Below are 27,516 nucleotides of genomic sequence, written 5' to 3'. Positions count from 1 at the left end.
CCGGTCCCAGATGTGGTCAGGCTGCCTGAGGTGTCTGGTCATCTCCACCCCAGCTGGAGAGAGGATGAAGGCTTTTGTGAGAAAAGCTAGTGGGCTCCACCTGTTGCTCTGCTGTGACTGGCCAGTTTTCAGGGTGCAGGAATGTGGATTTCAGGGTTGCACCAACCATGACTTAGGGTATGTGCCTCCTCAGGGACGTTAGTGGTTTCTTAGCCCTTCTTAGGGTCATCCCACAAAAGTCTCAGAAAAGAGTGGAAATACGATGGATAAAACACTAGTTTTAGACTCAGTTCAGAGACTTGTGTTTATTTTAACTTAGACAAATAATCAGAAGTAAAACGTACACTCTTAACCTGACTCTGGCATGAAACCGGTACCACCTGGTCTAAGGTCTGTTTTATTCAAGGATTGTCAGACCCTTCATGAAAAGATTCCTAGATGTTCTGCTTTGTAAAAGTAACGGGGGACAGCATCCTAGTAGATGCAGAATAAATTAACCCCAGTGGAAGTGGAGAGCATGATGCCCACACTGCCTTCTTTCCTGCCTCAGCTTCCAGTCTCCACCTTTGAAATTCACATGATGTGAAGTCATGCTATTCTGACCAAGGAACATTGTGTCAGAAGTAGGGTGACATAACATAGAGACACATAATATATTCATATGTAACATAATAAATGTACATGAGTATCATACATATATATATATATATGTAGATAGGTAGCCCAGACTTGCCCCACAACTCTGCACAAGCAGAGCATGGGACAGTCTACCGGTTTCTAGACTACGGCGTTATAGTGGTTATTCATAGAGAAAGTCCCCATAAGGGTGCTCTCAGCATGGAGACTCCACATAGTCATTATCCAAACCACGGCGAAACCTTGCTGTGAGAGAACGGCTGATGACGATCACCCGGGGTGCCATGCAGTCCTCCCTCCGGTGAAGAATGTTCCAGATGAGCATTGCAGCCGCCAGGGTGGCCAGAAGGCAGGAGCCAATGTTCAGGTAGCAAGACCAAGATAAGTTGGTGTAAGGGCCAATTCTGTAGAAGGTCACCAGTCCAATGACTAGCACAAAGCCTGCAGAGAGGAGAGGAGAGGTTATGAAGTTTGTATCTGAGGCAGAGTCCCTAGGAGTCAGGCTGTACCCCATCCTTCAATACTGTCCTGAGATAGCACAGAGCTACTTTGTGTCAGCCTGATCTCTTGCAGCCTTTGCACCTAGACATTACAGACAACCTTTGCATCTGGGTGGCTGCAGGAGGGGAAACAGTAGAGGGGCCTGTCCTGTCAACCTCTGGGCATCAGGCCTGTTCTTGAGTATCAATATGGCTGTCTACAGTCCCCACACCTGGTAGACAGCCTTCCTAGCTCCAATCAGACCAGCCATCATTTTCTTAAAGCAAGTTCAATTACCTCTGATTTATATAAATCCTTAATTAATTTGAAGCAAAAACAAATAGACATTTCTTAAATTCTATCTAGAAACAGACTGTCATCCACTGGTCTAAATCCCTGTTGGGAGTTTCTATCCCCATTGTTCTTCTGCCAGAAGGAGCAGAGGTTCCCTCTCCTATCAAGGCAACCTAGAGCCCATCTCTGGGCAAGCGGGGCCAGGCTGGGGCCTGGTTTTTGGTAATGTTTGGTTTCCTTTCACTTCTCAAGAGCATTTCCCTCTTCCTGCCCTCCTTTCCTGTGCTGCTGCTGTTCTCCTGGGCCTTCCCGCTCTCCATAACCTGACACTGTGAGGGGCAGGGAAAGTGACACGGGAGCTACCAGCTTGTCCAACTGTCTTGATTACTGTTTGTCCACTTGCTTTTCATGTAACTCTCACTGTGTAGCCCAGGCTGCCCTTAAACTCCGGGTCATCATCTTGCTTTATCTTCCTGAGTACAGCCCCAGGTCTAGCTTTCACCAATTCTTTTCTTAAGGAATGACAAGGGCTTGATCTTGTTAGTTTCCTATTATAAATAATGAGAAAATTCTGGTTTTTTCTGCCCAGACTTGGTCAACCAACTAGGGTGAGAGGACACAGCTGCTTGGTAGAGTTGGCAGCACTGGGAGACTGCAGGTCTGCTGAGCAGAGGCTATGCCATGCTGCTGCCCAGAAGCTGGCCCCTAGAAAGAGCTGCAGGGACTCGCCAGGCTGGGAAGTTAGAGACCTAGCTCAGCTGTGGGATCAAGATGAAAAGAGCAGGGCTGAAACAGAGGCATGGGGGAGAGAGGAAGACACAGACCCGGCCCACTCCTTCCCCTCCTCCAACTGTCTACCTTCTTTCTCATATGCAAAGCTCCAGGCTCTCCCATCAAACACCACCCCTCATCCATATCCCCTTCCAGAGCTGCGGTTCTTTATACCCCTGCATACTCACATCTGCAGGTCTGTTTAGAGTATTCCAATGATGGCCCTGTGTGGTCCCAGAGCAAAGAGCAGCATCAAGAGAGACAGGAACGATGGGACAGAGAGACAAAGACTGGAAGGACAGGGGACAACAGCTCTGACTTCTCTAAGACGTGGTGGCTCTGATCTCATCTCCACTGGACCTTCCAGGAGGAGAATGGGCAGAGTTTGCTCTCCCCAGTTTTGGCCTGAGGTATTAAATCTCATGTCCATGTTCACTGTAGTACGTTGTGGAATTTTTTCATGCATAAGAATTTCATACATGAAAATTCTATTAAAATTTGCATTCCAAGATGGCTTCAGTGGCTCACATCTTTAGTCCCAGCACACTCAGGAATATAGAAATAGAGACAGGTGAATCTCTGTGTCCACCGCCTGATCTAATGAGCAAGTTCTCGGATACATACACACACACACACACACACACACACACAAACACTTGCATTCTACCTGCTTATTAGAGGCAACAGCTCTACCAGTAAAGACTGAGACTTCACTTTAGCAGCTTCATGCTGTAGACCTTCATATTAGTAGAGTAAAGCTGATGTTTTGTGTAACAAATGTAGAACAAATGTAGAAATACTTGTTCTCTTGTTCTCATATCTTTGGGCATGTTTACCAACCAAAGAAATTTCTGGTTTTGTCTTCCTTTTGTGTTGTGGTTTTCTCTTTTATTTTGATTTTTCAAAGCAGGGTTTCTCTAGGTAGCCCTGGCTGGCCTGGAACTCAGAGATCTGCCTGCCTCCCAAGTGCTGGGATTAAAGGCGTGTGCCACCATGCCTAGCTAGCCAAGGGACTTTCTTTATGCTTGTTTTGAGACTGAGAAGCGATTGAAATTGAGACAGACTGGGTACAGAGGTTGCCACCTTATGTCTTCTAAAACAATAAATAATAAACAAGGAAGGATATGAAGTCTAAGGAGGCAAAAGCAAGCAGGAAGAAATATGCCAACAGGGTAGGTAAGCGGGAAGAAACTGGACCAATCAGAAGGAAGCAATTGCTACCAAGTGTCCACCCACCTGCTTTCCTCTTCCCAAGTTTCCCCTTCGGTCTGTGCATGCTGAGAAGCACGTGTACAAGGTGACAGGACTGGAGAGGTGGCTCTGGGTAAATGAGTGCCACACAGACATGAGGACCGTAGTTCAGATTCCCAGAACCCATATCAAAGCCAGACATGGCAACACAAGCCTGAAACTGTAAGGGGATAGAGACAGGGGGATGCTGGGGAGGAAGAGAAGCACACACTAGCCAGCTGGTCTAACCAAAAGGGCAACTTGTGGTTCAGTAAGAGATCCTGTCTCAAAAAATAAGATGGAGGATCCAGTGAGATGGCTCAGTGGGTAGACACTTGCTCCCAGTGATATCGCCTGACAACTGGCATTCAGTCCCCAGAAGCCACATAAAGGTGGAAAGAGAGAACCAGCTCCACAAAGTTGTCCTCTGACCTCCATGAATGCCATGCTTGTGCTGTGACATGCACACTCCAAAACATACATCATACATACACATAGAATAATTTTTTTTATAAAAACAAAACTAAGACAAAGCGCAATAGAGAAAGATATCCAAGTTCAACCTCTAGCCTGTACACACACAGGCAAGTGTACCTGCATATACATGTGTACAAAATTTTAACGTTTTGTCCAATTGCCCCAGTTTTACATCCATGATATCCTTCATCAAAATGGAACAGGCGAACTAATTGACTCCCATAGCTTCGGGGTAAACTACGAAGCAGGGTCAAATACTCACACAGCCCCTTTGGGGTTGGTTTGCGTCACTGATGTGTAAGAAGGAAGAGACTGGGGCAACCCCCTAAAAGAAGTTCCCTTGGGGCTGGAGAGACAGCAGGATGATTGACGGCATGCTGCTTGCGCAGGGGACCGGAGTTCAGTTTTCAACAACCATGTTGGGTGGGTTACACCTGCCTGCCACTCAAGTACCTGCACTCACTCATAAGTGTGCAGATACACATGTGCACACAATTTTAAAATGTTTTAAAACTAATTTCTTCTTTTATTTGGGTTAGGAGGGGCATGTTTTGTTTGGTTTTGTTTTTAAAACAGGGTTTCTCTGTGTAGCCCTTACTATTTTGGAACTTACTATGTTGACCAGGCTGCCTCCGAAGTGCTAAGAGTAAAGGTATAGGTTGCATCATCCTAGTCTAATCCTTCTGGTTAGAGTAGTTGACTTGAAAAAAAAAAGGGGGGGGGGGTTCTTTTCTAGAAACCTGTTTTGATTTTTTTAAAAAACTTTTGAGTGACTCTGAATCTACAGGTTAGGACTAATATGCATTCATGTGACTTGGAAAGTTAGCAAGGGAGAAAACCCCAAGTGTTGGCACGTGCAGGGCAGAGAGACCTGCTTTAATCATCAAGGCCTTGCAGGAACAGTGGTATGGCCCTGGGCCCACAGTTGCACTCCCAGGAACACTGTAATAAGAAACTCATGTAGTCATGACTCAAATCAACCTCCTCCAAAAGGGGCCCACGGGACACCTCAGCATGGACTGTATTTCAGCAAAGAGAAGGGAAGAGAGTCTCAGATGTGGTGGCCCAGGAGGACATCACATGCACATGCAGACAGTCCCTCCGAACAGTTCAAGCACATCTGCATCTCTGGAAAACACCCAGGCTCTAAGACTGTCAGAAAAGTCTGATGTTACTAGACCTTAACAGCAGGAGAGGGGTCACCTGTGGGAGGGGTCTCTGTGGTCAGTTTGTCACACATGTAGGAGGCATGCCTGCTTTAACTCCTCTGTATGGGTGCGTAACAATGAAACATGTCAACAGATTGTGGGACAACTATTTAGATTGTGCAGGAAGGAGCACTTTCTGCTGCTAGGTTGGCAGCACAGTTCCATGTTCTAAGTGCTGGCCGACACTTTAGAGGACATTGATGTATCAGATGCCTTCTCTCGAAGTCCACTTCAACTGTCACCAAGCAAAACTTAGGACTTCTTCCCCAAGCATAAAATGTGTCATGGCTTCCTGACTTCTCCATGCATAAAATATGTCATGGCTGTGACTCTGCTCCTCAGCTTGGCAGCCCTGCCTGTGCTGACACCTCTTTCTCTGCCACCCGTGGCTTCCCCTTGCCCCTGCTGCTTCATGGTTAGGAGAGATTTAGTTGAGCATTGTGTCCATCCCTTGGCTATCTTATGGTCTTGGTCTCCTTTTGTTTTTATCTCCCATGTCTGGAAGTGCCAGAATCCAAGGATACTCCAAAATACCAAGGACTGTCAGTAACTTCTTGCTAAGTAAGTAACTGGAGGCAAATCACAGCAAATGGGAAACAAAATAGGCTGGTGTGAGCCTGTGGAAAAGAAGGAAAAGGGGTGGCCATCTAAGCTCTCTAGTGACCCCGCTGCCCCTGTCTGAGTAAAGGCCATGATGGAGCTGGCACCTTGCACAGTTTTGTTTTTGCTTTGTTTTTGTTTTTGTTTTTTTGAAACAGGGTTCTCTGCCTAGCTCTGGCTAACCTGGCACTTGTTGGTAGACCAGGCTGGCCTTAAACTCAGAGATCTGCCTGCCTCTGCCTCCTGAGTGCTGGAATTGGAGTCATGTGCCACCTTTGCCCAGACACTTTGATCTAAAAGATGATCAGAATTAATCTCACAAGACTGAAGCCACCACCAGCTGAGAGTCCCAAGGACCATGCTAGTGATTAGCACAGGAGCTCATAGGTGGCTAATGATTTGTTACAGGATGGTGACTTTACAGCTCTATCTAGGATCTAGACCTTTCCATGACTAGCTATGTTATTTATTATGCACACAAATTAAAGTTTCAGAAAATGTATCCACTTCTAGGAACACCAGAGAAGATGAAAGAGTACTCATTGTGTTGATAAGTCAGTTAAAGAGATGTAAGTTGATGTGTGTATAAAAGACCTGGTATAGCCCTCTGTGTCCTAAAAATGTATGTTTGGAAGATAAAAACTGTAGATCTTAGCTGGGTAGATGGCTTAGTTGCCCAGCAACCATCAATGCAAGTATGACGACCTAAGTTAAGATGCCCCACAAAGGGCTGGAGAGATGGCTCAGCAGTTACGAGCACTGACTGCTCTTCCAGAGGTCCTGCATTCAATTCCCAGCACCCACATAGTGGCTCACAACCTTCTCTAATGGGATCTGATGCCCTCCTCTGGTGTGTCTGAAGACAGCTACTTATATACATAAAATAAATTTTTAAAAATATATAATTTTTTAAAAAAGATGCCCCACAAAGCCCATGTTTAAAACAAAAAGCTGGGCAGTGATGGTGCATGACTTTATTCCCACACTTGGGATGCTGAGGCAGGTGAGCCTCTGAGTTCAAGGCCAGCCTGGTCTACAGAGTGAGTTCCAAGTCAGCCAGGGCTACACAGAGAAACCCAATCTCAAAAGACCAAATGAATGAATGAGTAAATGAATTAATGAAGTTCAGCACTGTGGTGCATATCTGTAGCCCACCTCAATGGGGAGTGGTAGGGAGGAGACCGGTGGATCCCAAAGCTCACTGGGTAGACAGTTTATCTGAATTGAGGAGCTTCAGGTTCACTGAGAGATCCTGTCTCAGAAATAAAGGTAAATGATGAGGAAAGACAACTAACACAGACCCCAGGCCTCCACACAGGCATATGTGCACACACCCACACTAACAAGTACATGTGGCATACACACACCCACTCCCACACATAAATGAACACGGAACCTGACCGATAGGCACCTTCCAAAGGAAAAATGAGCTAGACAGCTCTTCACCAGTTTCAACAGTTGTCATGGAAACCCAACAGCATGTGGCCTAGGGCTGGACTAGATGAGTTGCATGTGTCTCACTTTTCTCATTGGAGTGCAAATCAGAGGCTGCATCTTTTCATATTAAAAAAAAAAAAGAGTATAAAGGAAAGTCTAGGTTGTTTTTGTGGAAAAGCGTAACTAATAAAATCTCCTACCAGATACTGATGTGGTGGCACGCACCTACAATCCCAGAGCTAGGGAGGCAGAGACAAGAAGTTGAGTTCCAGGCCAGCCTAGGCTACATAGAGAGACCCTCTCTCAAAAAACAAAAGCAAATGTTTTCCACACCACTCATTCTGTGTATAGATCAGTTTGAGCTTTAGTTCTGTTGTCAATGAGCTTTGACCACATTAGAACACATATGGAAAGGGGAAATGGAATAGTCTATCCATTCCCAGTATGAAGCCCTATAGGGAATGTCAGCAAAGGACCTAGGTGTATCAAGGCCAGATCAGGGATACATGTCCTTCAAAGAAGGGACCTGATACATTGTAACAGGCATAGCTTTTAGCATCCAACAGCTCCAGCAGTTGGCTGTCATCCAAGACCTGCCCTGAACCAACAGATAAGACATTATGGACTAAGAGATAGTAAGAAGAAATCACCCCTTTATTTAGTGTCATTAGTAAAAAGCAAATAAAACACAGGAAAGCAGAGGTGCGAAGCTCCATGAATTCACTGCATTGCCACATGAGCCCCTGTCCTTTGTGAGAAGGCACCTGGAGTCAGCATATTGCACTACAGACATTATTCTGAAGTAAGATTAGTTTCTACTTGTGGGGCCTCTGTGCTTTTATCCCCCCTAAGCTGAGGTTCCCTTTCTCCTCAGTGTCCTTTCCCCTGAAGACTTCTCTCCCCCAGATTCTCAGTGATGTAATCAGTCTGTCCAGAAACCTACCGAGGGGAAGTGCTTCAGCAAGCGCTCTGTTCTGCACACGGGATCAGTTCCATCTCTATGAAGTCCTGTTGCCAAAGCAAACAGCCTCTTCCTGTGCGCTGGCCAGCGGAGGGCGGTGTGAATTCCAGCACAGTGGAGAGCGTCCCTTTCCTCTCTTTCTTCCTTCCTGCCTTATTCCTGGGGCCTAAGCTTCTGTCACAAGGTCTTCCTTTTGGACGGACTATCAAACATACACACAGGTGGCATCAGAGGAAAGACACTGGGGTTGACCTCTGGTGCTCCTCTGCAAGTGAGTAAGCAAAGTGCCAGTGCTTCAGAGGGAACATGGCTGGCTTATAAAATGCATACTGACAAAGGGTCAGTTGCGACACAGCCAGCTTTGGCATGCTCAGCATGTGTAGCCAGCATGTGTAATGAGGGAAGATGAGCAAGCCAGGCTTCCACCCCTTCCATCACTAGTGTTCAATCCCTTGTGTTAAGAGACCCAGAAGTACATGACATGAACCTGTTTTTTTTTTTTTGTTTGTTTGTTTGTTTGTTTGTTTTTTGTTTTTTTCTAATCCAAATGGTTCTTTTTGTAGAAGGATCCAGAGCATTGAGGAACAAGGGATCATGTTCTTCTTAAGCCCTCAGATGGCTCAGTTGGGTAAGGAAGAAGGGGAGGAGAGATGTGGTATACCTAGAATGCAGGGTGATGCTTGAGGACCAGATAAAGGAGACAGAAAAGGAAATCACCCCAACCAAGCAAAGTCTAACGAGAAGTTCTTTACCATTAAGTCTTGCCATTTAAAGAAGAAACCTTACAGTTACTAGGAAAGGATGAAGGAAACCATTATTCGTGACTCAGGAGAGCTCTGGCAGTTTGGGGCAAGTGGGCTGTGTCTTCATTTGTTTTGAGACAGAGCCTTAACTATGTATCCCTGGCTAGCCCAGAACTTGTTCTGTAGACCACGCACAGAGTTCTGCCTGCCTCTGCCTCCCAAATGCTGGGATTAAATGTGTGTGCCACCGTACCTGGCCTCTGACAATATTTGATCAGGTTCAGAACTGGCTGAGCCAAGAGATACGGGACAACTCTGAGCCTAGTGTTAAAATTCGTCTTAGTGATGTTAACACCCACCGGCTAAACAGAGCATGACTAACGCTTTGTAAACGGCTTTGAAGCAAGTGCAGACACCTGAGCTGCAGAAGCCACAGTGCAGGCAGTGAGCACGGAGCAAGCGCAGACACCAGCTTCAGAGAAACTGAACCTTACCGCACAAGGCCTGCACTTGTTGATGAGCATCTGTAAAAGGACATGTATTCACCAAGTATGATGGCACATGCAGGTAATCCAGCACTCAGGAGGGGACGCAGGGGAATTGTGAGTTTGAAGCTAACCTAACTTGCACAGCAAATTGAAAACCAACCTAAACTTCATAACAAGAGACTGTCTTAAAAAGCCAAAGGCTGAAGTTGGGTGTGGTGCTGCATGCTTGTACAGACCACTTAGAAGCTAGGGCCAGGAAGACATCCAGTTTAAAGACAGCCTGGACAATATAGTGAGTTCCAGGCCATCGTGAGAGCTCTAGGCCAGCCTGGGCTCCATGACTCCATCTCAAAACACATGAAGTGAAGAAAAAAAATTGTTTTACTTTTTTTAATGGCTGAGGATGTAACTTAGTGGTAAAGTGCTTGTCTTACATACACAAAGCTCTGGGCCGAGTTGCCAGAAGAACATACATATAACATACATACATACATACATACATACATACATTCATACATACATACATACATACGTGTTGGAGAAGAGATAGGCTTAAATCACACCATGAAGGCAGCTTTGAATAAGGTAATTAATTATGAGATATCTTTTACAACCCACCTTTTCCCCAGGTTATCTCTGGGCGTCAGGGAAGACAAATTGGTACCATATGCTGTGCTCTGGACTTTTTGTTTGCTGTTTGTTTGATTGGTTTGTTGGCTATACACTTCCATTTTCCAAAGAGATTTGGAAATGGTTATATAAACGATAATGCCAATGGGTGCAGAAGAAGAGCTTTTAAGGGAAAATTCAGATAAGAAGCATGGCCTTCAAGATTACACATTCACTGTTCCAAGACCCCCAGGAACTTTCTAAGCCTAGTATTCCACAGGGAGGATGCCATAGCCCATGCATGGATCAGTAGTGACTCACAGGCATGACCTCATATTAGTGATGACCTCACCAGCCTGACCCTCTGTGTAGTGCCCTCATGGCAAACTCCTTAGGCAACAGGGCTATGCTGATGGCAGAGGAGTCGCCCTTTGGATGTGCGTTTGGATACATTTCAGGTGTGTCCTGGGACCTGAAGGATTTGGAAGTCCTCTACGCCCATGTAGGGCTGAATGAGGCACCTCCTAAGCAGAGCTGTGAACTCACTCCTTTTCCTGATCCAGATGTTGCTTGGTACCAGTGAAGAGTCAGAGGCCACACAAGCTCATTCCCTCTACAGAGCACTAGCCCTCACAGCCAGGGCTACTTTCCCTCTACCTGTGCTGCATGGTAGTTTCAGGACAACCTAAGCCACATAATAAAGGGGGAAAGGGGGCTGTCTAGCTCAGTGGTAAAGTGCTTTGCTAGTGTGTAGAAAACCTGAGCTCATTATTTAGCACCATTTTTTAAAACAAGGATACAGCAAAGAGAAGAGGAGAAATAGAGACAGAAAGTAGAAAGGGCTCACGGAGCAGAGCGGAGGCCAAAGACAGCACTCAGACCTGACACTCAGAACCAAACGCTCAGGCCAGCTCCTCATTACAGACCCTCCTGCTGGGGACGTGAGTGCACTGGTTCTCTTCACGGGGCTCAGAGGGTTCTGCATGCTGTATCTGCATGGTCTGACAGTCATTACGCTACTGGGCCTTAGGGAGGGGATAGTGGGATAGCCTGTGCTGTACTTCTTACCACAGAGAGCTAAGAAAGGGAGAATGGGAAGAGAAGAAAGCTGGCAGAGCAAGACAGTTCGTGTGGAACTGCCTGGCAGTAGCAGAGACACTGCCAGAGCCACTTCCCCTCCTTGTCGCCCCAGGACTTTGGTGGGCATGTCCCTGTCTTAGGGCCTACCTCCCTGACAGATTTAAAGCGGCTATCACAGGGCAAAGTGTGGAGTTTGAGTGAGTAGTGTTGAGGGCACATGGGATAAAGGTCACAAAGGAACCTTTGCAGCTTCCAGGTAAAGTAAAATTAGACTTGAAAAGTCCTTAGCAGACATTGGAAATGCCATTGCATGTACTTAGCGGAATCTGTAAGGGTAAAAACCACACAAGACGGCTGACAGCCCATGAGAACAGCAGCTTACCATGCCTGTCCCTGATGTTGCTGAGCAAGGGTCTCTCAGAGCTGCGGTTCTTGTTGGGGGAGGGATGGTCCCTTTACTAATCCTGGGTTGTGCTGAACATGGTACTGGTGCCCAGAGATGTAGGGTGAATATCACGTGAGAACACAGGCAAACAGGAAGTCTGCCACCCCTCAGTCTGTTACTTCTGCTGGTTTCCAGGGTTTCTCAGCCTCCTCAATCAATTCCACAGACTTTCCTCTTTTCATTAGCATCTTCTTTCCCGCTGCCCACCCACCTCGCCCCAGCACTGGGACTAGGGTTCGCTTGACAACAGGTAATAGCAGGCGTTTCCTCGTCCTGTGACAGGACATCCTGGCGCCCCACAGTCTCTCCCTGGCTTTAAAACAGACCCAAGCACAGGAAAAAACCCAGCTCTAAAATTAGCAGTGTGATAGAAGAAAGGCACATAGCTGCTCTCTGTACTGTTTGTCAATGAAACAGTCTAAACAGGCCAAATGCATTTCCTTTTTGGGCAAAACAGACCCGTCACGGTGATAGTCAAATGCCAAAGGGACAAGGCAGGCTGGGAGACATGAGAAGCTTCCCAAACTGCCCAGGGGCCACCGCCCTCATTGCTCTGGCTTTTTCCGCTGGCCTCCAGCTGTTAGGGAGTTTTTGGACAGAGATGGTCTAACCTTTCCAGGGGTTGTGCTGGCCTTTAAATATTGAAAGTAGAAGTGTATTAACCCAGAACCCCTTCAGGAGGCCCTTGATAAATTCCCTCCAAGACTGCCAAGGACAACTGAATTACAAGTAATGGAAGTTTTCCTCATTTTGAGCTTTCTTCAGTGAGTATTTGGACACACACACATAAGTTCTAATGACTCTGAGTCAGTCTCCAGGCTGTAAGAACGGTAGCAATCAGGTTGATTCTAGCGCTAGAAGTAGTTAATTCTTCAGTCAGGAACTATTAAGAAGAAAAAACAACCATGGTTCTTTGCCTTTTTGGGACTAAGATGTCTTTTATTTGTTATTGGGGGTGGTGGTTAGACAGGTCTCACCATGTAATACTCATTCTATACCAGGCTGGCCTTGAACTCACAAGAGATTTGCCTACCTCTGCCCCCCCAGAGTGCTGGGATTAAAAGCATGCATTCCTAGGACCATGTCTTTTTAAAACTCTGACGTTTTCAAAATCTTCCATTTCCTCTCGAAGATAGATTCAGACAGTCGAGGCCATCACTTCCGTGGGAAGAACTGTTTGCTTTATGTGTCTTAGCAATAGAAGGCAAACTGGAAATCTTTTATAAACATGTCCATGTTGTACTCTTGGTGGTGAAGGCGGGAAGGGAGCAGGAGTGACCCCGAGTCTCGTACCCAGTGGGAGTCACAGAGACAATCTTGTATTGCAGATGGGTAAAGTGCATCTGAGTCACGTTCACACTGGTAGAACCAGGATACAATTCCAGCTCCTCTGCCACCTGGATCCTTCCACAAAGACTTCACAACCTTCCCAAATCCCAACCCCCACCCCTTCCTGCCTCCAACGGGCTCCAGGGAAGTGACTTTCCCAGGACCATTCCGCCACACTATTCTTAGCACTCAGGGTAGCAGGGTTTCCTGACTCCCCCCAGGCGTTCTCTAGCACATAAATACCAGTCAACCTCATTCTGGAAACTGTTTCTCAAGGAAGATAAAGGCCCAGGATCTGTTATTCCTAGAATGATTCACTTCAGATTCCTGCTGCTTCCCCTGCCAGGGGTGGGCACCAGGCCCCAGGAATGGCTGCCATTCAAAAAGAAAAGGTAGACTAAAGAATGTCCTGCACCCTGCTCATGTGCACCTGTGTGCTTCTCATTCCTGTCTACAGAGCACACAGCTGACATCCTTGGTGAGCTGCAAGAAGCTTGAACTTCTCCTAGTTAGCTGTTCATGATCCTAACAGTTCTGAGCCCACAGCAGAGCAGCAGGATCCTGATCACTGGAGGTGGTGGGTCACGGTCTAACGCCAGTCTGATCCTTCCACAGTTCTGTGGGTCACTTCTGGTGGTAATACCACTTTCATCCTTTCAAAACACCAACATTTCAACCAGGCATGGTGGCACATGCCTTTAATCCCAGCACTCATGAGGCAGAGACAAACAGATCTCTGGGTTTAAGACCAGCCTAGCTTACGTAATGGGTTCCAGGCTAGCCAGGGCTACATAGTGAGATCCTGCCTCAAAGCAAAGAAATGAGCAAAAATAACAAATAGCAAATTTGCTTCTACCATATCTAATCCTGCACACAATATCCCCAGGTCACGAGATAGGTGGGTAACTGAAGCAGCTCTGCTCTCTGACGACCCGGTGTCATACAAAGTCAGGTTCTGGTCTGCATCCGTGTTACAGCCAGGATAGGAGCAATGTCTGTATATGTGCATGGTTAGACATCTACCGTTCACTCAGACTGTGTGATATGCTTACATGAGCGTCTCACTGTTCATGAGCAAGGATTTGTGCTGATCTCAGGTTGGGCCCCAGAAAGCCTCACTTAAATAAAGCCCTGCCTTCTGTTGTGACTTTAAGCTGGACAGACTGGGACTAGGCTGAGTCTGTCTCCCATCTCTGCCCAGCATAAGCCAACTAACTATTGCCCAGATGCTTCATCAGTTTGGCATCAGGCACAGGCTGACATGCAGAAAAGTAAATGTGGTACAGTTTCTATAGACTCAGAAAAGCAGAACACCTTACTTCAGTATTCCAGACCCTGTAACCATACCTCAGGACACCCAAGGCCCTGGGGTTCTCTCCCTCCATAATATCGAAGAAGCCCAGCAGGTTTGCCAGCTTTATGGGACTGAGGTGTGGCTTCTCTGCCTGCCCTGGGGACTTACTTGCCAGCTGGAATGCAGCAGCCATTGCCTCCTCCCAGCACTGAGACTCTGGTGACATCAGGGGCAGGCCCGTCAGCCCAAGGATGAAGGTGATCTGACCCACAGCAAGTGCAGCTGTGGCCACCAGGTTGCAGGCACGCATCATGTCAAACTGTACTGTGAACAAAACGAAAGAAAGGCGGGTGGTCAGTATGTGAGCCACTTAGAGAAGAGCCAAATCAGGCTGGGCCCACACTTGTTTTCAGTGATAGCTGCTTCCTTTATGGGCCTCAATTGGACCTTTGAAACAGCAATACAAACAGCAAATATATTCTCTGAGCAGGACTTCCTGCAGGCACCTTACCCACTCTGGAGTCTTCGTGCTATCTTCCTGTCTGCTTTCCAGTCACCTAAGCACCTCCTAGCTTAACTACAGCCGTCACATCCCACCTAGGCTGGAATTCTTCCCTGCGATTTGAGATTTTGTGTGTGTGGTGGTGTGTATGTGTGTGTATACCATGGTATGGGGCGGGCGCGGGTGTTAGACCTGCTTATGTGTGTGCATAAGTTCTCTATTGTTCTCCACCTTATGTTTTGAGACAGGGCCTCACTGATTCTATATCTCCTCATTTTGGCTGCATTGGCTAGCCATGGGACTCCTGGGCTCCTCCTGTCTCTGCCTTCCACATGCTGATCTTACACAGCAAACACTTTGTCACTGAGCCATCTGCTCATCCCCTGGTTTGGGTCTTGATGGAACAAATGTTCCTTTTTCACTCGGTGCTATGTTATGATTGAACCTAGAAGGGGAAGTCCTGTCAACAGAGGGTTTCTTGCTTAGTAGTGGATCCCACGGGTCCGTAGCTGCTGTCTGTCTGTCCCCAGTTAGCCAATCAGTCACCCAAGGACTCAACAGTCGTTTGATTTTGGTTTGGGTTTTTGTTTGTTGGGGTTGTTTGTTTGTTTGTTTGTTTGTTTTTTGAGACAGGATCTCTCTACTTACCCCTGATTGTCCTGGGAACTCACTATATAGACCAGGCTGGCCTTGAACTCACAGATCTCCTGCCTCTGCCTCCCGAATGCTTAGATTAAAGGTCTGGAGCACTGTACCCAGCTTGAAACTCTCCAATGTTATCGCTCCCTCCTATGAGCAAAGGCCTTGGCCTCCCATCCCAGTTATCTCCTGGTCCTTTGCTCTAGAAGCAGCCAGAGTGGTGTTCCAACCTTGTGCCTCCCTGTCTCTTGCTCCCTGCCCCACACCCTGTTCTCAGAAGATGGACGAGTCAGAGTGTTATCAGTAAAGTGTAGACACAGTGCTTCTGGCCCAGAAACTTGTTTCACCCTCAGATGACATGTCATGCCAAAGCTTGTACTGCGAGATGGTGGCACACCAAATGCTGACATTAATAGGCCAGGTTGCCCCAGGTCAACAGCAAATCTGTCAGTGGAGACTGCTAGAATCCAGATGGGCACAGCGGGGGCAGCACGCCATAGCCCAGCCTCAGGCTGCCGTGTCTTGCGGTCTAGTAATGGGAAGTTCTGATTCACAAACTTGTTGCAAATAAGTCAGGGCTCAGCTCAAAGCAGGCCTGGAAGACTGGAGGCGCAACTCTTCCCAAGTTTGGAAGATTGCTTTTCAGAATTATAACAAGTGTTATCAACAAACACAGGGACTGAACACAAAGAACCACAACCGTCCAAGACCCTGAAGAACCTGCCCTCCAGGGTGTCTGTTGGACCGTCTTCCTCTGAGGGCAGGGAAGGGATGGAGGCTGGCCATCTCCTGCACGGGTTAGGTAGCCTCTTTTGTGTGAGCCAGCAAGTAAGGCCCCACTTACAGAGACCTGAAGATCTTCTGTCCCACTTCTCACAAAGGCTGAGAAAGGCGGCCCAAGGGAGGGGAAGGCGGCTTCACCTCAGAAGGCTTTTAAATGGCTAGAAGCTAACTTTGAAACATAACTGCCAATATTGGCAGCTCTGTTTGATTTGACCTAAATGTTTGTTAAATGTAGTATAAATTTATAAAATAGCTCAAGGCTCTCATCTCACGTAGGTTCATGTGGCTGAGCACATAATATGTATCTTTCCCCTAGACTTATGGGCACCTCACTGTCCCTCTGTCCCTCTGCTATTCCCTTCCAACCCATCCCCAAAACACCACCCTCCCAGGTTCCCCGAATTACATAGCAAAGGCAGATTCTCAAGTCTCCTGTTTCCCCACCTCTAATGGCCCAATCTAGTAGGTGACTATCTAGGTAAGGCCCACGAGAACATACAGGCCTGGAGGCTAGAATTCAGAGGGGAAGTCTGTCTCATCCAAACGATGAGAGACCTCTGTGCTCTTCTCCGTTCTTAGAAACCAACTTTGTCCTGCAGTCCACCTCCATACAGTGAAGCTGGGCCAGTACGTGTGTGAGATGGTGCTAACAACTTACTTAAAACCCCATATTGGCAACCATGCAGTTGTGTCCCTTTTCTTTCAGTCCTTTCTCAGACCGTTATGGCAATTTGAGAGAAGTCATCTTGTCACATGAACTGAACAGACTCACTCTTGGGGTGCTCTGCCATGTGACTGTCATGTCTACCTAGGCCCCTGTGTGCCCTACCTCATCCTCATGCTGGATGGTGTCTGATTCATGCTCCTTACAGGATCGTGTATTATATTTAGGCTGTGGAGTCACAGAGTCATCCAGAGGTTTTGTGCCACTTCCTGCCACCAAGGGTCAGCCTGTCCTGCCCATTGTGTTTCAAGCAACTTCCTCTGTGGAGAACTCTCCTGTCACTTAGAACTCAGGGGGCCCCTTCTAGATCCCAGGCTTTTTCCAACTTGCCACCTCCAGTGTGGGGGCAGCACAGCAGATTTAATCACAGTGAGTCTTGCATACTGCCTGTGTATATGAATAGTTCTGTGGCTGGACAAGATCTTAATCGACTGGACGATCCAAGCAACCCCTGGATCTGGTGGCCCACCGGAGAAATGCTGCAAGATGAGCAGTTGCCACTGGCTGCATCTTTTCCAGGTTGGGCACTTTAGTAGTAGTTTGTCCTGGGCCTCCAGTGACTGCGAGTTTATGTTCTTTAGTCCTTAGTTGCAACAACCAGAATGCAGACCATTAAAGACCCAAACACAACTGCTTTAAAGGGGCATGGGGTAGGGCCCAGCAGCATTGACCAGTAGGTGAACTCCCGTGTCATGAAGGCCTGATGTCCCGAATTTGATACCCAGAACCCACATAAAGGTGGAAGAAGAAAACCAACCCACAAAAGTCAACCTCTAGTCTCCACACATGCACCATGGCATGCACGCATGATGTGTGTGGATGCTAATAAAGATAAATCTAAAACATGTAATAAGGGACAAGAGATGGACTAGGGTCCAGCAACTTAAGATTCCTGGTAGGAAACAAACAGGCAAAACCCTCCAGGCATAGGCACAGCTTAAAATATGAGAGAGTGGGTGGGTGGGTTGGGGAGCACCCTCATAGAGGCAGGGTGGGGCAAATGACATAGGGGGATTCCATAGGGGAAACCAGGAAAAGGGACAACATTTGAAACGTAAATAAGAAAATATTCAATTAAAAAAAGGCGAGTATGCTCTTGGACTCTAGAAAGATGTAGAGGGAGGAAGAGCGCCAGGGGCAGCTGAAGTGTTCCCTGAGCTGTGGGACTCACAGAATGGAGTGACTTTCTGAGGCACTGGGCTGTCCAGACCAGTAGCTGCCTCTTCTGATTTGCTGGTTGCAGCTCCGTCCTCTATAGCTAGCCTGTGTGACCACACACAGCAGGAGGCTCAGCCCAATGCTATGTGCCCCTGCAGAGTGCCCTGTCTGTTTGGTCCACAAGTGTGTGTGGTGTGTGTACTCCACAAGCCTCCCTCTGTAATCTGGAAAGGCATTTCTGACTACCTGAACCAACCTACATTCTTCACAGTGCTCTGTTGTCTGGATCCTAGTATTTTTGGTGTGGCTGAGCTTTTTCTTCTTATTTATTTTGGATTACATTTATAATCTATGTTACATATTTATGGGGTGTGTGCTTGTCCACACGTGTTGGGGCATGTAGGTGTGGAGAGCAGAGGTTGACATGAAGTATCTTCCTTGATTACTTTCCAACTTATAAACTGAGGTCCTTTCTCTTGAACCAAGAGCTCACATAGCTATCCAGCTTACTCCTCTGTCTCTGACCCCTGAGCACTTGAACTACAGGTTAACCACCACACCCACCTCGTATTTGCAATGTGCTGGGGCTCTGAACTCTGATCTTGTGTTTTTACGGTAAGCACTTGGCCCTCCGAGCCAACTTCCTAGACATTGCATAGTTATTATTACTCCATATATCAGGGCTTCTTTTTCAATTTATTATTTTATGTTTATAAGTGTCTGCTTACATGTATATCCGTGCACCATGTATGTGCCTGGTGCCCACAGAGGACATGTGATTCTCCAGGTCCTGGAGTTACAGGAGGTGTGAGTTATCATGTGGTTCTGGAAATCAATCCCAGGTCCTCTGGAGGAGCAGGAAGTGCTCTTAACCACCAAGCCACCTTTCCAGCCATGACACGGCTTCTTAAACTTTTCTCACTCACAATCCCTCTTCTTAAGTTTTTATTTATTATTTTTCTTTTGTTTTTTTTCAAGACAGAGTTTCTCTGTGTAGCCCCGGCTGTCCTAGAGCTAGCTCTGTAGACCAGGCTGTCCTGGAACTCAGAGGTGTGCCTGCCTCTGCCTCCTGAGTGCTGGGATTAAAGGCGTGTAGCACCACTACCCAGCTTGCTTATGTATGTATGCATGTATGCATGTATGTTTGTATGTATGTATGTAGACAGGGTTTTCCTATGTAGCCCTGGCTAGCCTTGAACTCACAGAGATCCCAGGTACTCAGATTAAAGTTGTGTCCCACCATCTCTGACCCCACCACCACTTTTTGCCTAAGAAATGTTTTACATAGCTGAGGTATTTAGGTAGATAAAATAGGGATACAAGCCAAGAATTTACCGACAATAAATCATAAATACATTTTAAAAGTGATTTTGATATGCACATAATTCTACCATTTATTAAAGACAAAAGCAAACTGCATACGAATGAGATGAATGTGCTTGATAAAGAGTCAGATCTGGGTTAAATATTTCATACCATAGGATGTAGAGCACCTTCAGTTTTCAGATTTTGATTTCATAAGCTTTTTATTCACTTACATTAATTTCTTTATTGGGAGTAGAACAGTGTGCTTTCGCAGAGGGTTTGTAGAGATCAGAGGACAACTTTCAGGATCTGGTTCTCTTCTTGTACCCTGTGGGGTCCGTCTTAATGCCTTTACCTACTCAGCCATCCTGACAACCTCACATTTTTATTTCATCTTAATGATATATTTATTCTTACGTTATGTGCATTGATGGGCATTTTGCCTGCAGATCTCCTGGCACTGGAGTTACAGACAGTTGGGAGCTGTCATGTGAGTGTGTCACATCAGCACATAGTGGGAAATGACAGAAATATAGTTAAATCAATTTGAGAAACTGTTAAAAAAAAAAAAGTCTGTCTGAATCCCAAATAAAAATTTCTTTTAATGATGTTTTAATGAAACTCAGGTTATCAAATCAAATATTATAAAAGAGGAAAAACAGGCAGTAAGTGATGCACACCCTTAATTCCAGCATTAAGTGAGGAGGCTGAGATCTCTCTGAGTGTGAGGTTTGCTTGGTCCACATAGCAAGCTCCAGACCAGCCGAGACTATATAGTGAGACCTTGTCTCAGAAAGAAAAAGGAAAACAAATCAATTACTATAATAATAATAACCATAGTAATAAAGATAGAACGGTTTAATACATGCATGCTGAGGCATGATGGTAGGAAAAATATTTAAAATCTTTACCTGTTCCTAAACAATTATGTTTCTGTAAGAGCAAGAAATTTAGTAAGCAGTGAAAACACAGCCCTTCATACTGTCCCAAGTTTCAAATCAGAGCTGAGGTGTTTGAGGCGGCAGGCCTGACACTGCGTTGTGAGAGCACAAAGCATGCGAAAGTGCCACGCGCACACATTGTGAGTTCAGGCCCAAGGCTGTCGTGAAATATTCAGAGCAACACAGGTGAGCCCTGCCCCGAACACTTCAGACTCATTATCCATTTGATTCTGAATCGACTTTGAACATTGTTGAACATTCAGAATATTGTTGATCCAGAAACTTTTACGATTGCCACATTTCTGGTGATTCCACTCCCCCTTCCCTTCCCTCTTCCACTCCCCCCACCCCCACCCCTGCCCCATGTAGCACCCTATGGGAACATGGCTGGCAGTTTAAGAAGCTGTGACTTAATGTAACCCAGAGACTCTGCTGCCTTAAAGCAGAGTACAGTTGGGAAGTGGTGGAAATGTAATGTTGAGCACTAACAGGACAGGAACAGCACAGTGGGAATCCCAAGCTTCATCTGGAAGGCTGGGGAAGGAGCTGAATTAATGACAGAACTGGTTTGAAAAAGAAAGACCAAGTGGTTTGTATAGGGGTCTGCACAAGCCATGCAGTGAGGCTACAAGACTGGCCCATGGAGCCAGGAAGAGAATGCAGACTGACTGCTGGCCCTTCTTGTCCTGTTCTCTCCAGGCTTCCTCACTCCTGTCTTCTTGGCAGGTTGAGTTCTCAGAGCTCCACCATACCCCATGACCAACTCTGCAGAGTCACTCACTCTGCCTGACTTAGACCCCTTGAATCACACAGTGCTGCAGAGCCCCACCCTATGAGAAAGAAACACTCTCTTCCATGCCACTAACCTCCAGCCACAGGGCCACCATATGGCATGTTACCTGTGTGCACACTCCAAGATGTCCCCCAAAAAATGACCTAACAATACCTATGCAAACTGTCTGTTCATGGTATAAGTGTGTGGAGATGCGTGGGGGCTGCCTAGCTGAGGGATCTCCCTGGGTAGCATGGAGGTCCAGCTTCTCTGTGCCAGGGTTCAACCTCATGTTCATTGTTACTCATGTGTAGCCTAAGTTCAGACAGAAGCCCACAGATCCCTGACCAAGAACACAGCTGTGAAAAGGGAGCCAGAGACAGTGAGCACCAGAGAGTGAGGCTAATCCTAGTCAAGTAGGCTCCTGGCCTCTAGCTCCCAGTTTCTCTGAAAGAAGAGAGTTCCTGGTCAGTAATAAAGCCCTGGACACCACATAACAGAATGGCTAACTGGTAGAAAAATCTCCATGACCCTCTTGGGGAGGCCCCCATATAACATGACCTGACCTGGACAAACTACATTCCTATCCAGTGCTCTCAAGACATCTGAGAGCACAGAGCCCTTAGGCCAGAGTTCAGAATGTCATTGAATGGCCCGTGTGCCCAGTCTGCATCTCAAGCAGGTCCCTTGGATGTTTGCAGCCAAAAAGCACAGAGTAATTCTATCTCTATGAGTTCTACAAGCAAGAACTCACAGCTCAGAGCAAACAGGAGGTGACCCTGCCACATGGTCCCACCAGTGATGTCTGGAAAGACTAAAAGTGGCCTGTCCTATAGTCTTGCCCCAATACCCTAGGCTGATTCTCATAATGAAATTGTGAGCAAGCCACATAGTCACATGTGCCACAGACTGATATGCCGTCCATGATGTGCACTGGAGTGTTTTGTGAAGTGTCTTTGCTCAGGCATGAAGGATGTTACCCCAATGCCATCTGTCTAGATGGCAGAATCTGAGCAGCTGCCCCTCCTCAAAGGGTTGATTTCTAAAACCACTTAAGTTAGATGGTAGGGTCCTGCTTGAGAGTCTCCAGGCTGATCCCAGGTCTGACTTTAGATAATAGCAGGTAGCAGATGGTCTTGCAGGCTGGGGATATAGGTGCACATGGGTGGGGGCATCAGCTGTCACTGGCCTTGTAGTTGGCTGTTGTCTCCGTCTAAGAAGAGCAAGTGTATGAGCTGAGATAGAGTGGTCGGCGCAAATGAGAGCAAAGCTCATGGAGAGGAACAGATGAGAGGAAGGGACCAGCAGCAGCCCTCCCTCCAAGCTCCCGGGCACACAGCCAGACAGCCCTATCCCAAGCCAGGGGGTTAGGGACCAGCTTCCCTCAGGAAATGCTGACTTATGGCTGCTTTGTTCTATTGCATTTCGGTCTCAATGTGTGTTAGAATGTGTTAGCAACCAAAATCACCCATCTAGCCTGTTTTCCAAAATTCCATCCTGTTACTTATTATCAAAAAGCATCTCTGGTTTTTCTGTTGTTTGAACAACCATTGCTACTCAGATTCAGCTGAGCATCAGCTACCTATAAATGCCATATTAATTGCAAAAGGATTTTTTTTTATCCTTTTGAGACGGGGGTCTCACTATGTAGCCCAGGCTAGACTGGATCAGCACCCAAGTGCTAGGATTACAGTCATCCACCATCAGCCCAGCTTAGAAAACTGCTTTTAAATTGTCTAGGGATCTTATGCAGAGCATCTGGCTTATATAGGTGGGAACCTTAGACATATGTAAGAGGGGAGATGAGGGGTACTCGGGGCAGGAGCCTATAGATATGGGCAGGGAGGAAGTTATAGAGGCCCTATACATTCTGTTGGCCTGGTCTCAGAAGGTGGAGAGTAGGAAGACAGATGTCGGCACAAGATGTTCCTGGGACGATCTGCTAGAGCTCAAAAAGCTCAAAAAGCAGAGAGAGGAAGCAGTAGTGTGCACGTGTTGCAAGGGATGGTTGAGCTGTTCAGAAGCTTTATGGTCTAGAATTGGTCATTCTCAGAGCCTAGTGAGAGGTACTAAGGAGCTCCTGCCTACACCTGACCCCCACCCCAGAAGACCTGAGGCTTCCGGGGCTGGAAAAAGCCACAGCCCATGTGAGAAGCTCAGGGGAGCCTCGAGGTGGCTAGCTCTCCCGCTTAGCCAGAATGATCATAGGATGCACAGGGCAAGCTCTCCACTGACACATCACAGAGACCCAAGTTCAGACGTCTGTCCTTCTCCAAGACATCTAGCTCCTTGGAGTGCATTCATCTTTGATCTTCTCAATAAAGGGCTCCCTTGCTTGTCAAGGGAAGAGGCTGAGCTGCCCCATTGTAAGCTTAGGTGCCTCTGCTTATGAGAGGCGATGGTGTTCCCCTACCTGTTGGTCAGGAATGGGGCTGAGCTGGTTGCACTAAGCACACTGCTCAAGATTTTCAGGAAGTCCCCTTAACGCTAAGCAGATGTCCAACCACGTCTCATGCTTTCTAAAGATAAGCATCATCTTTCGACAGCCACCATCTGACCTATAGCCTCCAAGGTAGTTTGTAGGAGACTGGGCACTTGTTAGCCAGACCTCTTGTCTGTTTTAGGAGGCCATTACCAGGAATGAACTCACATGTCAACAGATGTGTCTATCTTAGGTAACATCTTCATATTTACATGACCCTTTCTTGTTGCACCCTCAAACCTGCTTGCTATTTAAAGTGAAGTTCCCAACTCCCAGGGTATATAAACCCCAGAACAAGAGAGCTGGGAGGGAAAAGGCCACCATGGGGTTGGGGGGAGGTAGCACTCTGCCCTTTGCTGCCATGTGCCAACTCTGGTCTGCCAAACATCCCAGCCAGAGTCTCCTGCACTGTCCGAAAGGCCCTGGCCACCTCAGCAGTTAAGACAGAACTCACCCACATTAGTAACATTTCTGAATAGGATACCCATCTTTCGTCCTTCGGCCATGTCTAATGGCAGAGAAAGAGCCTCCAGCCACATGAAGTGGCTTCCCTGTGAAGGAAGTGACAGGCAGAGTCTAAGCTCAACAGTGCAGCTCTGTAGCATTGCTTCTCAGAATGGGCAGGAGGCACAGGTTCCCTGCCACCACCCCCAGCATGAGCACAGTCCTCCTCACCTAACCATTGGAAGGTGACAGAAAAATAAGAAGACTTACGTTTGACGGTGCCTCGGGACTCCTGGAAACCTGCTGATTCAGAGCCCCATCCTAGCACCTCACAGTCATGGGTGTCCACCTGCCCAGTTCGAGTCCCAGCATTTGTGCCTCCCTTACCCCTGTCCACCAGCCAGCAGGACTTCCACAGCCCCACACTCCGCTTGCGCCCATCCTCCAGCGTCTGGTACACCCAGTTGGGGGTAAAGGCTGCTGCGTTGTTGAGGATGAGGGAGACCAGGGCCACTAGCACAGCTGTGGCCACAAGCTTCTGGACAGTCATGTCTGACTGCCAGTACTGTCTATCTCCGAGAAAGTCCCAAGTCCCAGTCAGTCGCTGTGCATCCAGAGAAAGCCAAGATGCTGCTAGGGGTGGCTAGAGAACATCACCGCTCATCCTTGGGAAGCTATGCAGCAGCTCCAGCCAGGCACATGAGGTTGTTGGAGGTACGGGGAGAAGCCCATGGGACAGGTCCAGGCGAGCTACTCACAGCTCTGTCTTATCCTCCCTCTTGAGCCTGGAGCAGGGACAAGCCTGTGCTGAAGCTGGTCTCCCCAAGACCCATTCCAGGAAGAAATCTGGGGCACCGGCTGCACCAGCGAGAATCCAGAGTTGTAAGTGGGCCGTCTTCTTTGGAACAGAGGCCAGGGAGGCTGTGCCCACAGTGCCTCTTGCCTACAGCAGTGGAAAACGGACAGTAACTCAGGAGGCAGGCACAGCGTGGGAATCAGCTGGGTCACGCTCCTTAGAACGGACTGTGGGAGCCGGTCCAATGGAGGAGCAGGGTTGTGGAAGCAGTGTGGGTCTGGCCACCTCTCTATTGCCTATCCCGTCTTGGTACCTCTGCCACAAATGGCAGGTCCTGAAAAGCAGAATGCCTGCCACAAGGAAACGTGTGTATGCGCGTATGTGTGTGAGCTCCCGTTTCCCTGTCTCTCAGCAGAGAGGAAATGGTTGTTTTTGAGGCTGTTTTTGGTGAGCAGGAGGGCGTAGCCAACTGCAACAAATAGCAGCCCTGCCACAGAGCCAGACACTAACAGGATGTGCTTCCTGATGGGAAAGGCCTGGGAGACTTCAGAGGCCTGCTCCAGCCCACCCCTGGCTGCCCCTCCCCATCTTCCTGTCCCATAGGAATAGTCAGAGATGCCAGCCAGGACACTCATCTTCTTACCTGTCGCCATCAAAGCTAGCCAGCTGTGCTAGGTCCAGGACCAGGGGATGCTACACACACCACAGACAGGCAGAATCCTAAGGGACTAGGTGTCCATCTATCCATCCATCCATCCATCCATTGCCCAGCGCATGATAGGTGCTGTGAGTCCCCAATGTTTACAGCAGTCTGTAGGTCATGACCTCTTTTGGGGTCAAACGACCCTTTTGCAGGGGTCATCTGAGACCATTATAAAACACAGATATTTACATTACAATTAACAACAATAGCAAAATTACAATTGTGAAGTAGCAACAAACTAATTTTATGGTTGGGGGTCACCACAACATGTGGAACTGTGTTAAAGGGTTGCAGCAATAGGAAGGTTGAGAACCACTGGTCTACCACCTTTCCTCCCTACAGGGGTTCTACCTTTGAATGGCAGGACAGAGTAGGGTGTGGAGGCACCTGAGGCAGGCCACCATCTGCTGACGGGGGCCCATTCACCTCAAGAGAGCGAGACCTCTCAGACTTTACAAGGAAGGGGCCCTACTCGAGGAACCTCTACCAGGAGATGGTCTTGTGGTGGCAAGAAGAGGTGGAATTCTGGGAGTAGGGGCTGTGTCACAGTTAGGCTGGATAGCTAATGTGGCGTTTGAGGAGCCCAGGTCTGCTTACTAGCAGCAGTCACTCCCTTGAGACTAGACAGAGTGATTCTCGTCATAACCTTTCAGTTCTGGTGGATAAAAGCAACCAGGTATGAGACTCTTGTGTCTCACCTCCAGAGCCTCAGAGCTGCATAAATGAACACAAGAATATAGATGCTGTGGGCTGTCTGAACCATCTCAAGCACACACACCACCAGGACAGTATTTGGACACAGTCTGGTGCTCACTGGTCGTAACAGGTCTTAACCGGCCTTTCCTGTCTTCATGCACTGACATGCTAGGCCACCCCCTACTCCCTAGTGTTGCTGCCTCCAACCACATGTTCCTGGCATTCCATAAGTTTACATTCCCAAAAGGCAACGATTCTGTCTCTCTTCAGTCGTCAGTCCGGAGAATTTAAGTCCTCTGAAGGGTTGTGTGATTTTTTTTTTTCTTTTTTGCCCTCAAGTTTGTAGCCAGTGTCATTGTAGTTTATTTATATTTTCTGTTCTCCTTGGCCTGGCCTGAAGGAAATGTGTGCTTCATTCCAGTTCTCTGGGCCCAGCATCTCTGTGGGGTGTGTTCTAAGCAGGAGGAACTTGACAAGCAGTGTGGGGTGCCATCTACCCTCAGCTCATGCCATGACTCCGAAGACACCCAAGTGGTACAGCCACCATGGTTTCTGCCCGTGCCTCCCCCCAGAGGCAGAATTGGGGTGCAGCATCTCCTACATAACACTTCAAAAGATGAAGTATTGGAAAGGGAGAGCTCCCGAAGTTTCTGTTAAGAGAAAATCTATTTCCCTCCTTAACTAAGCCATCTTTGGGTAGTTATTAAATGGCTAATTTCCGGTGAGAACCAGGAAGCTGCTTTAGGCGTTCTCTAACTCCTGCTTCAGCTTTGTACTGCTGGTCCTGAAGGACATGTATGGTCATCTCAGAGAGGACCTTGTACCAGTCCTGTCCTTTTACTTTCCTGAGCCAGGTGGGGAGGAGGCCAAGGCCTTGATCCCAACCTGTGCTTCTAGGAGCTCCTGTCATACCTTTAGGTGTCTGTACCCTAAACCATCTACCTTCTGTGCGGGAGGGTGGGCAGGGAAGGGATGGAGGTAGGAGGGTCCTCTCTTGAGATATGAAGCTCCTGTGTGGCTGGTAGCACATTACCCAGAGGGTAAATGACCTTTATCTGTTACCTTGAGTCAGATCTTAAGTTGTTGCTGTAGCTGCATGTTCTTCTAGCCCTCACTCCCATCCTGCACACATGCACGCGCGCGCGCACACACACACACACACACATAGACAAGAGGGGAGCATCACAAGTATAGCTCAGCCTTACTGATCCCCTACTTGCTCACTCAGGGCAGGTCCAGCTGAGCGCAGGTCCTCCCAGAAAGCAGGCCCATGGCAGAGCCATCTCCCTCTGTGGCCGCATCTGCTTCTCCTCCAGGCGCCTGGAAGCTGATGAAGTACAGATGTGATTTCTTTCCACAGTGTAACTCAGACAACAGGAAATTCTCAAGACTTGGACAGGGCTGGGAGGGTGCTTACTTCTTGGAATTTATGCCAGATGCACAAATCCAAGAACTCTACACCAGAGTTGGAGCTGTCCTGTCCTTGGAG

At 47.6% G+C, this 27,516-nt stretch overlaps 2 protein-coding genes across 4 annotated transcripts in view; one reads left to right on the top strand and one right to left on the bottom strand.

Moving 5' to 3' along the window:
* The window catches only part of IFT140 (intraflagellar transport 140), an 81,073-nt gene that overhangs the window by 39,881 nt on the left and 13,676 nt on the right, over positions 1-27,516 (top strand). The window lies entirely within an intron of this gene.
* On the bottom strand, positions 352-27,349 carry TMEM204 (transmembrane protein 204). Of its 3 annotated transcripts, none has more exons than XM_080942474.1 (4): positions 27,252-27,349; positions 24,103-24,775; positions 14,251-14,406; positions 352-1,077 (listed from the first exon to the last, which is right to left on the bottom strand). In XM_080942474.1, the coding sequence occupies exons 2-4, from the start codon at positions 24,380-24,382 to the stop codon at positions 833-835; spliced, it is 681 nt and encodes a 226-aa protein (XP_080798600.1). In that variant the 5' UTR covers positions 24,383-24,775; positions 27,252-27,349; the 3' UTR covers positions 352-832. The 3 variants fall into 3 exon arrangements, with proteins under 3 accessions (XP_080798600.1, XP_080798599.1, XP_080798598.1); XM_080942473.1 differs by having other exon boundaries at positions 27,244-27,335; XM_080942472.1 differs by lacking the exon at positions 27,252-27,349 and having other exon boundaries at positions 24,103-25,018.

The sequence above is a fragment of the Micromys minutus genome, assembly GCF_963924665.1.
Source record: "Micromys minutus genome assembly, chromosome: 31".
NCBI lineage: Eukaryota > Metazoa > Chordata > Mammalia > Rodentia > Muridae > Micromys > Micromys minutus.
The sequence above is the reverse complement of the archived record's forward strand: the minus strand, read 5'-3'. Positions and strand labels throughout refer to the sequence as shown.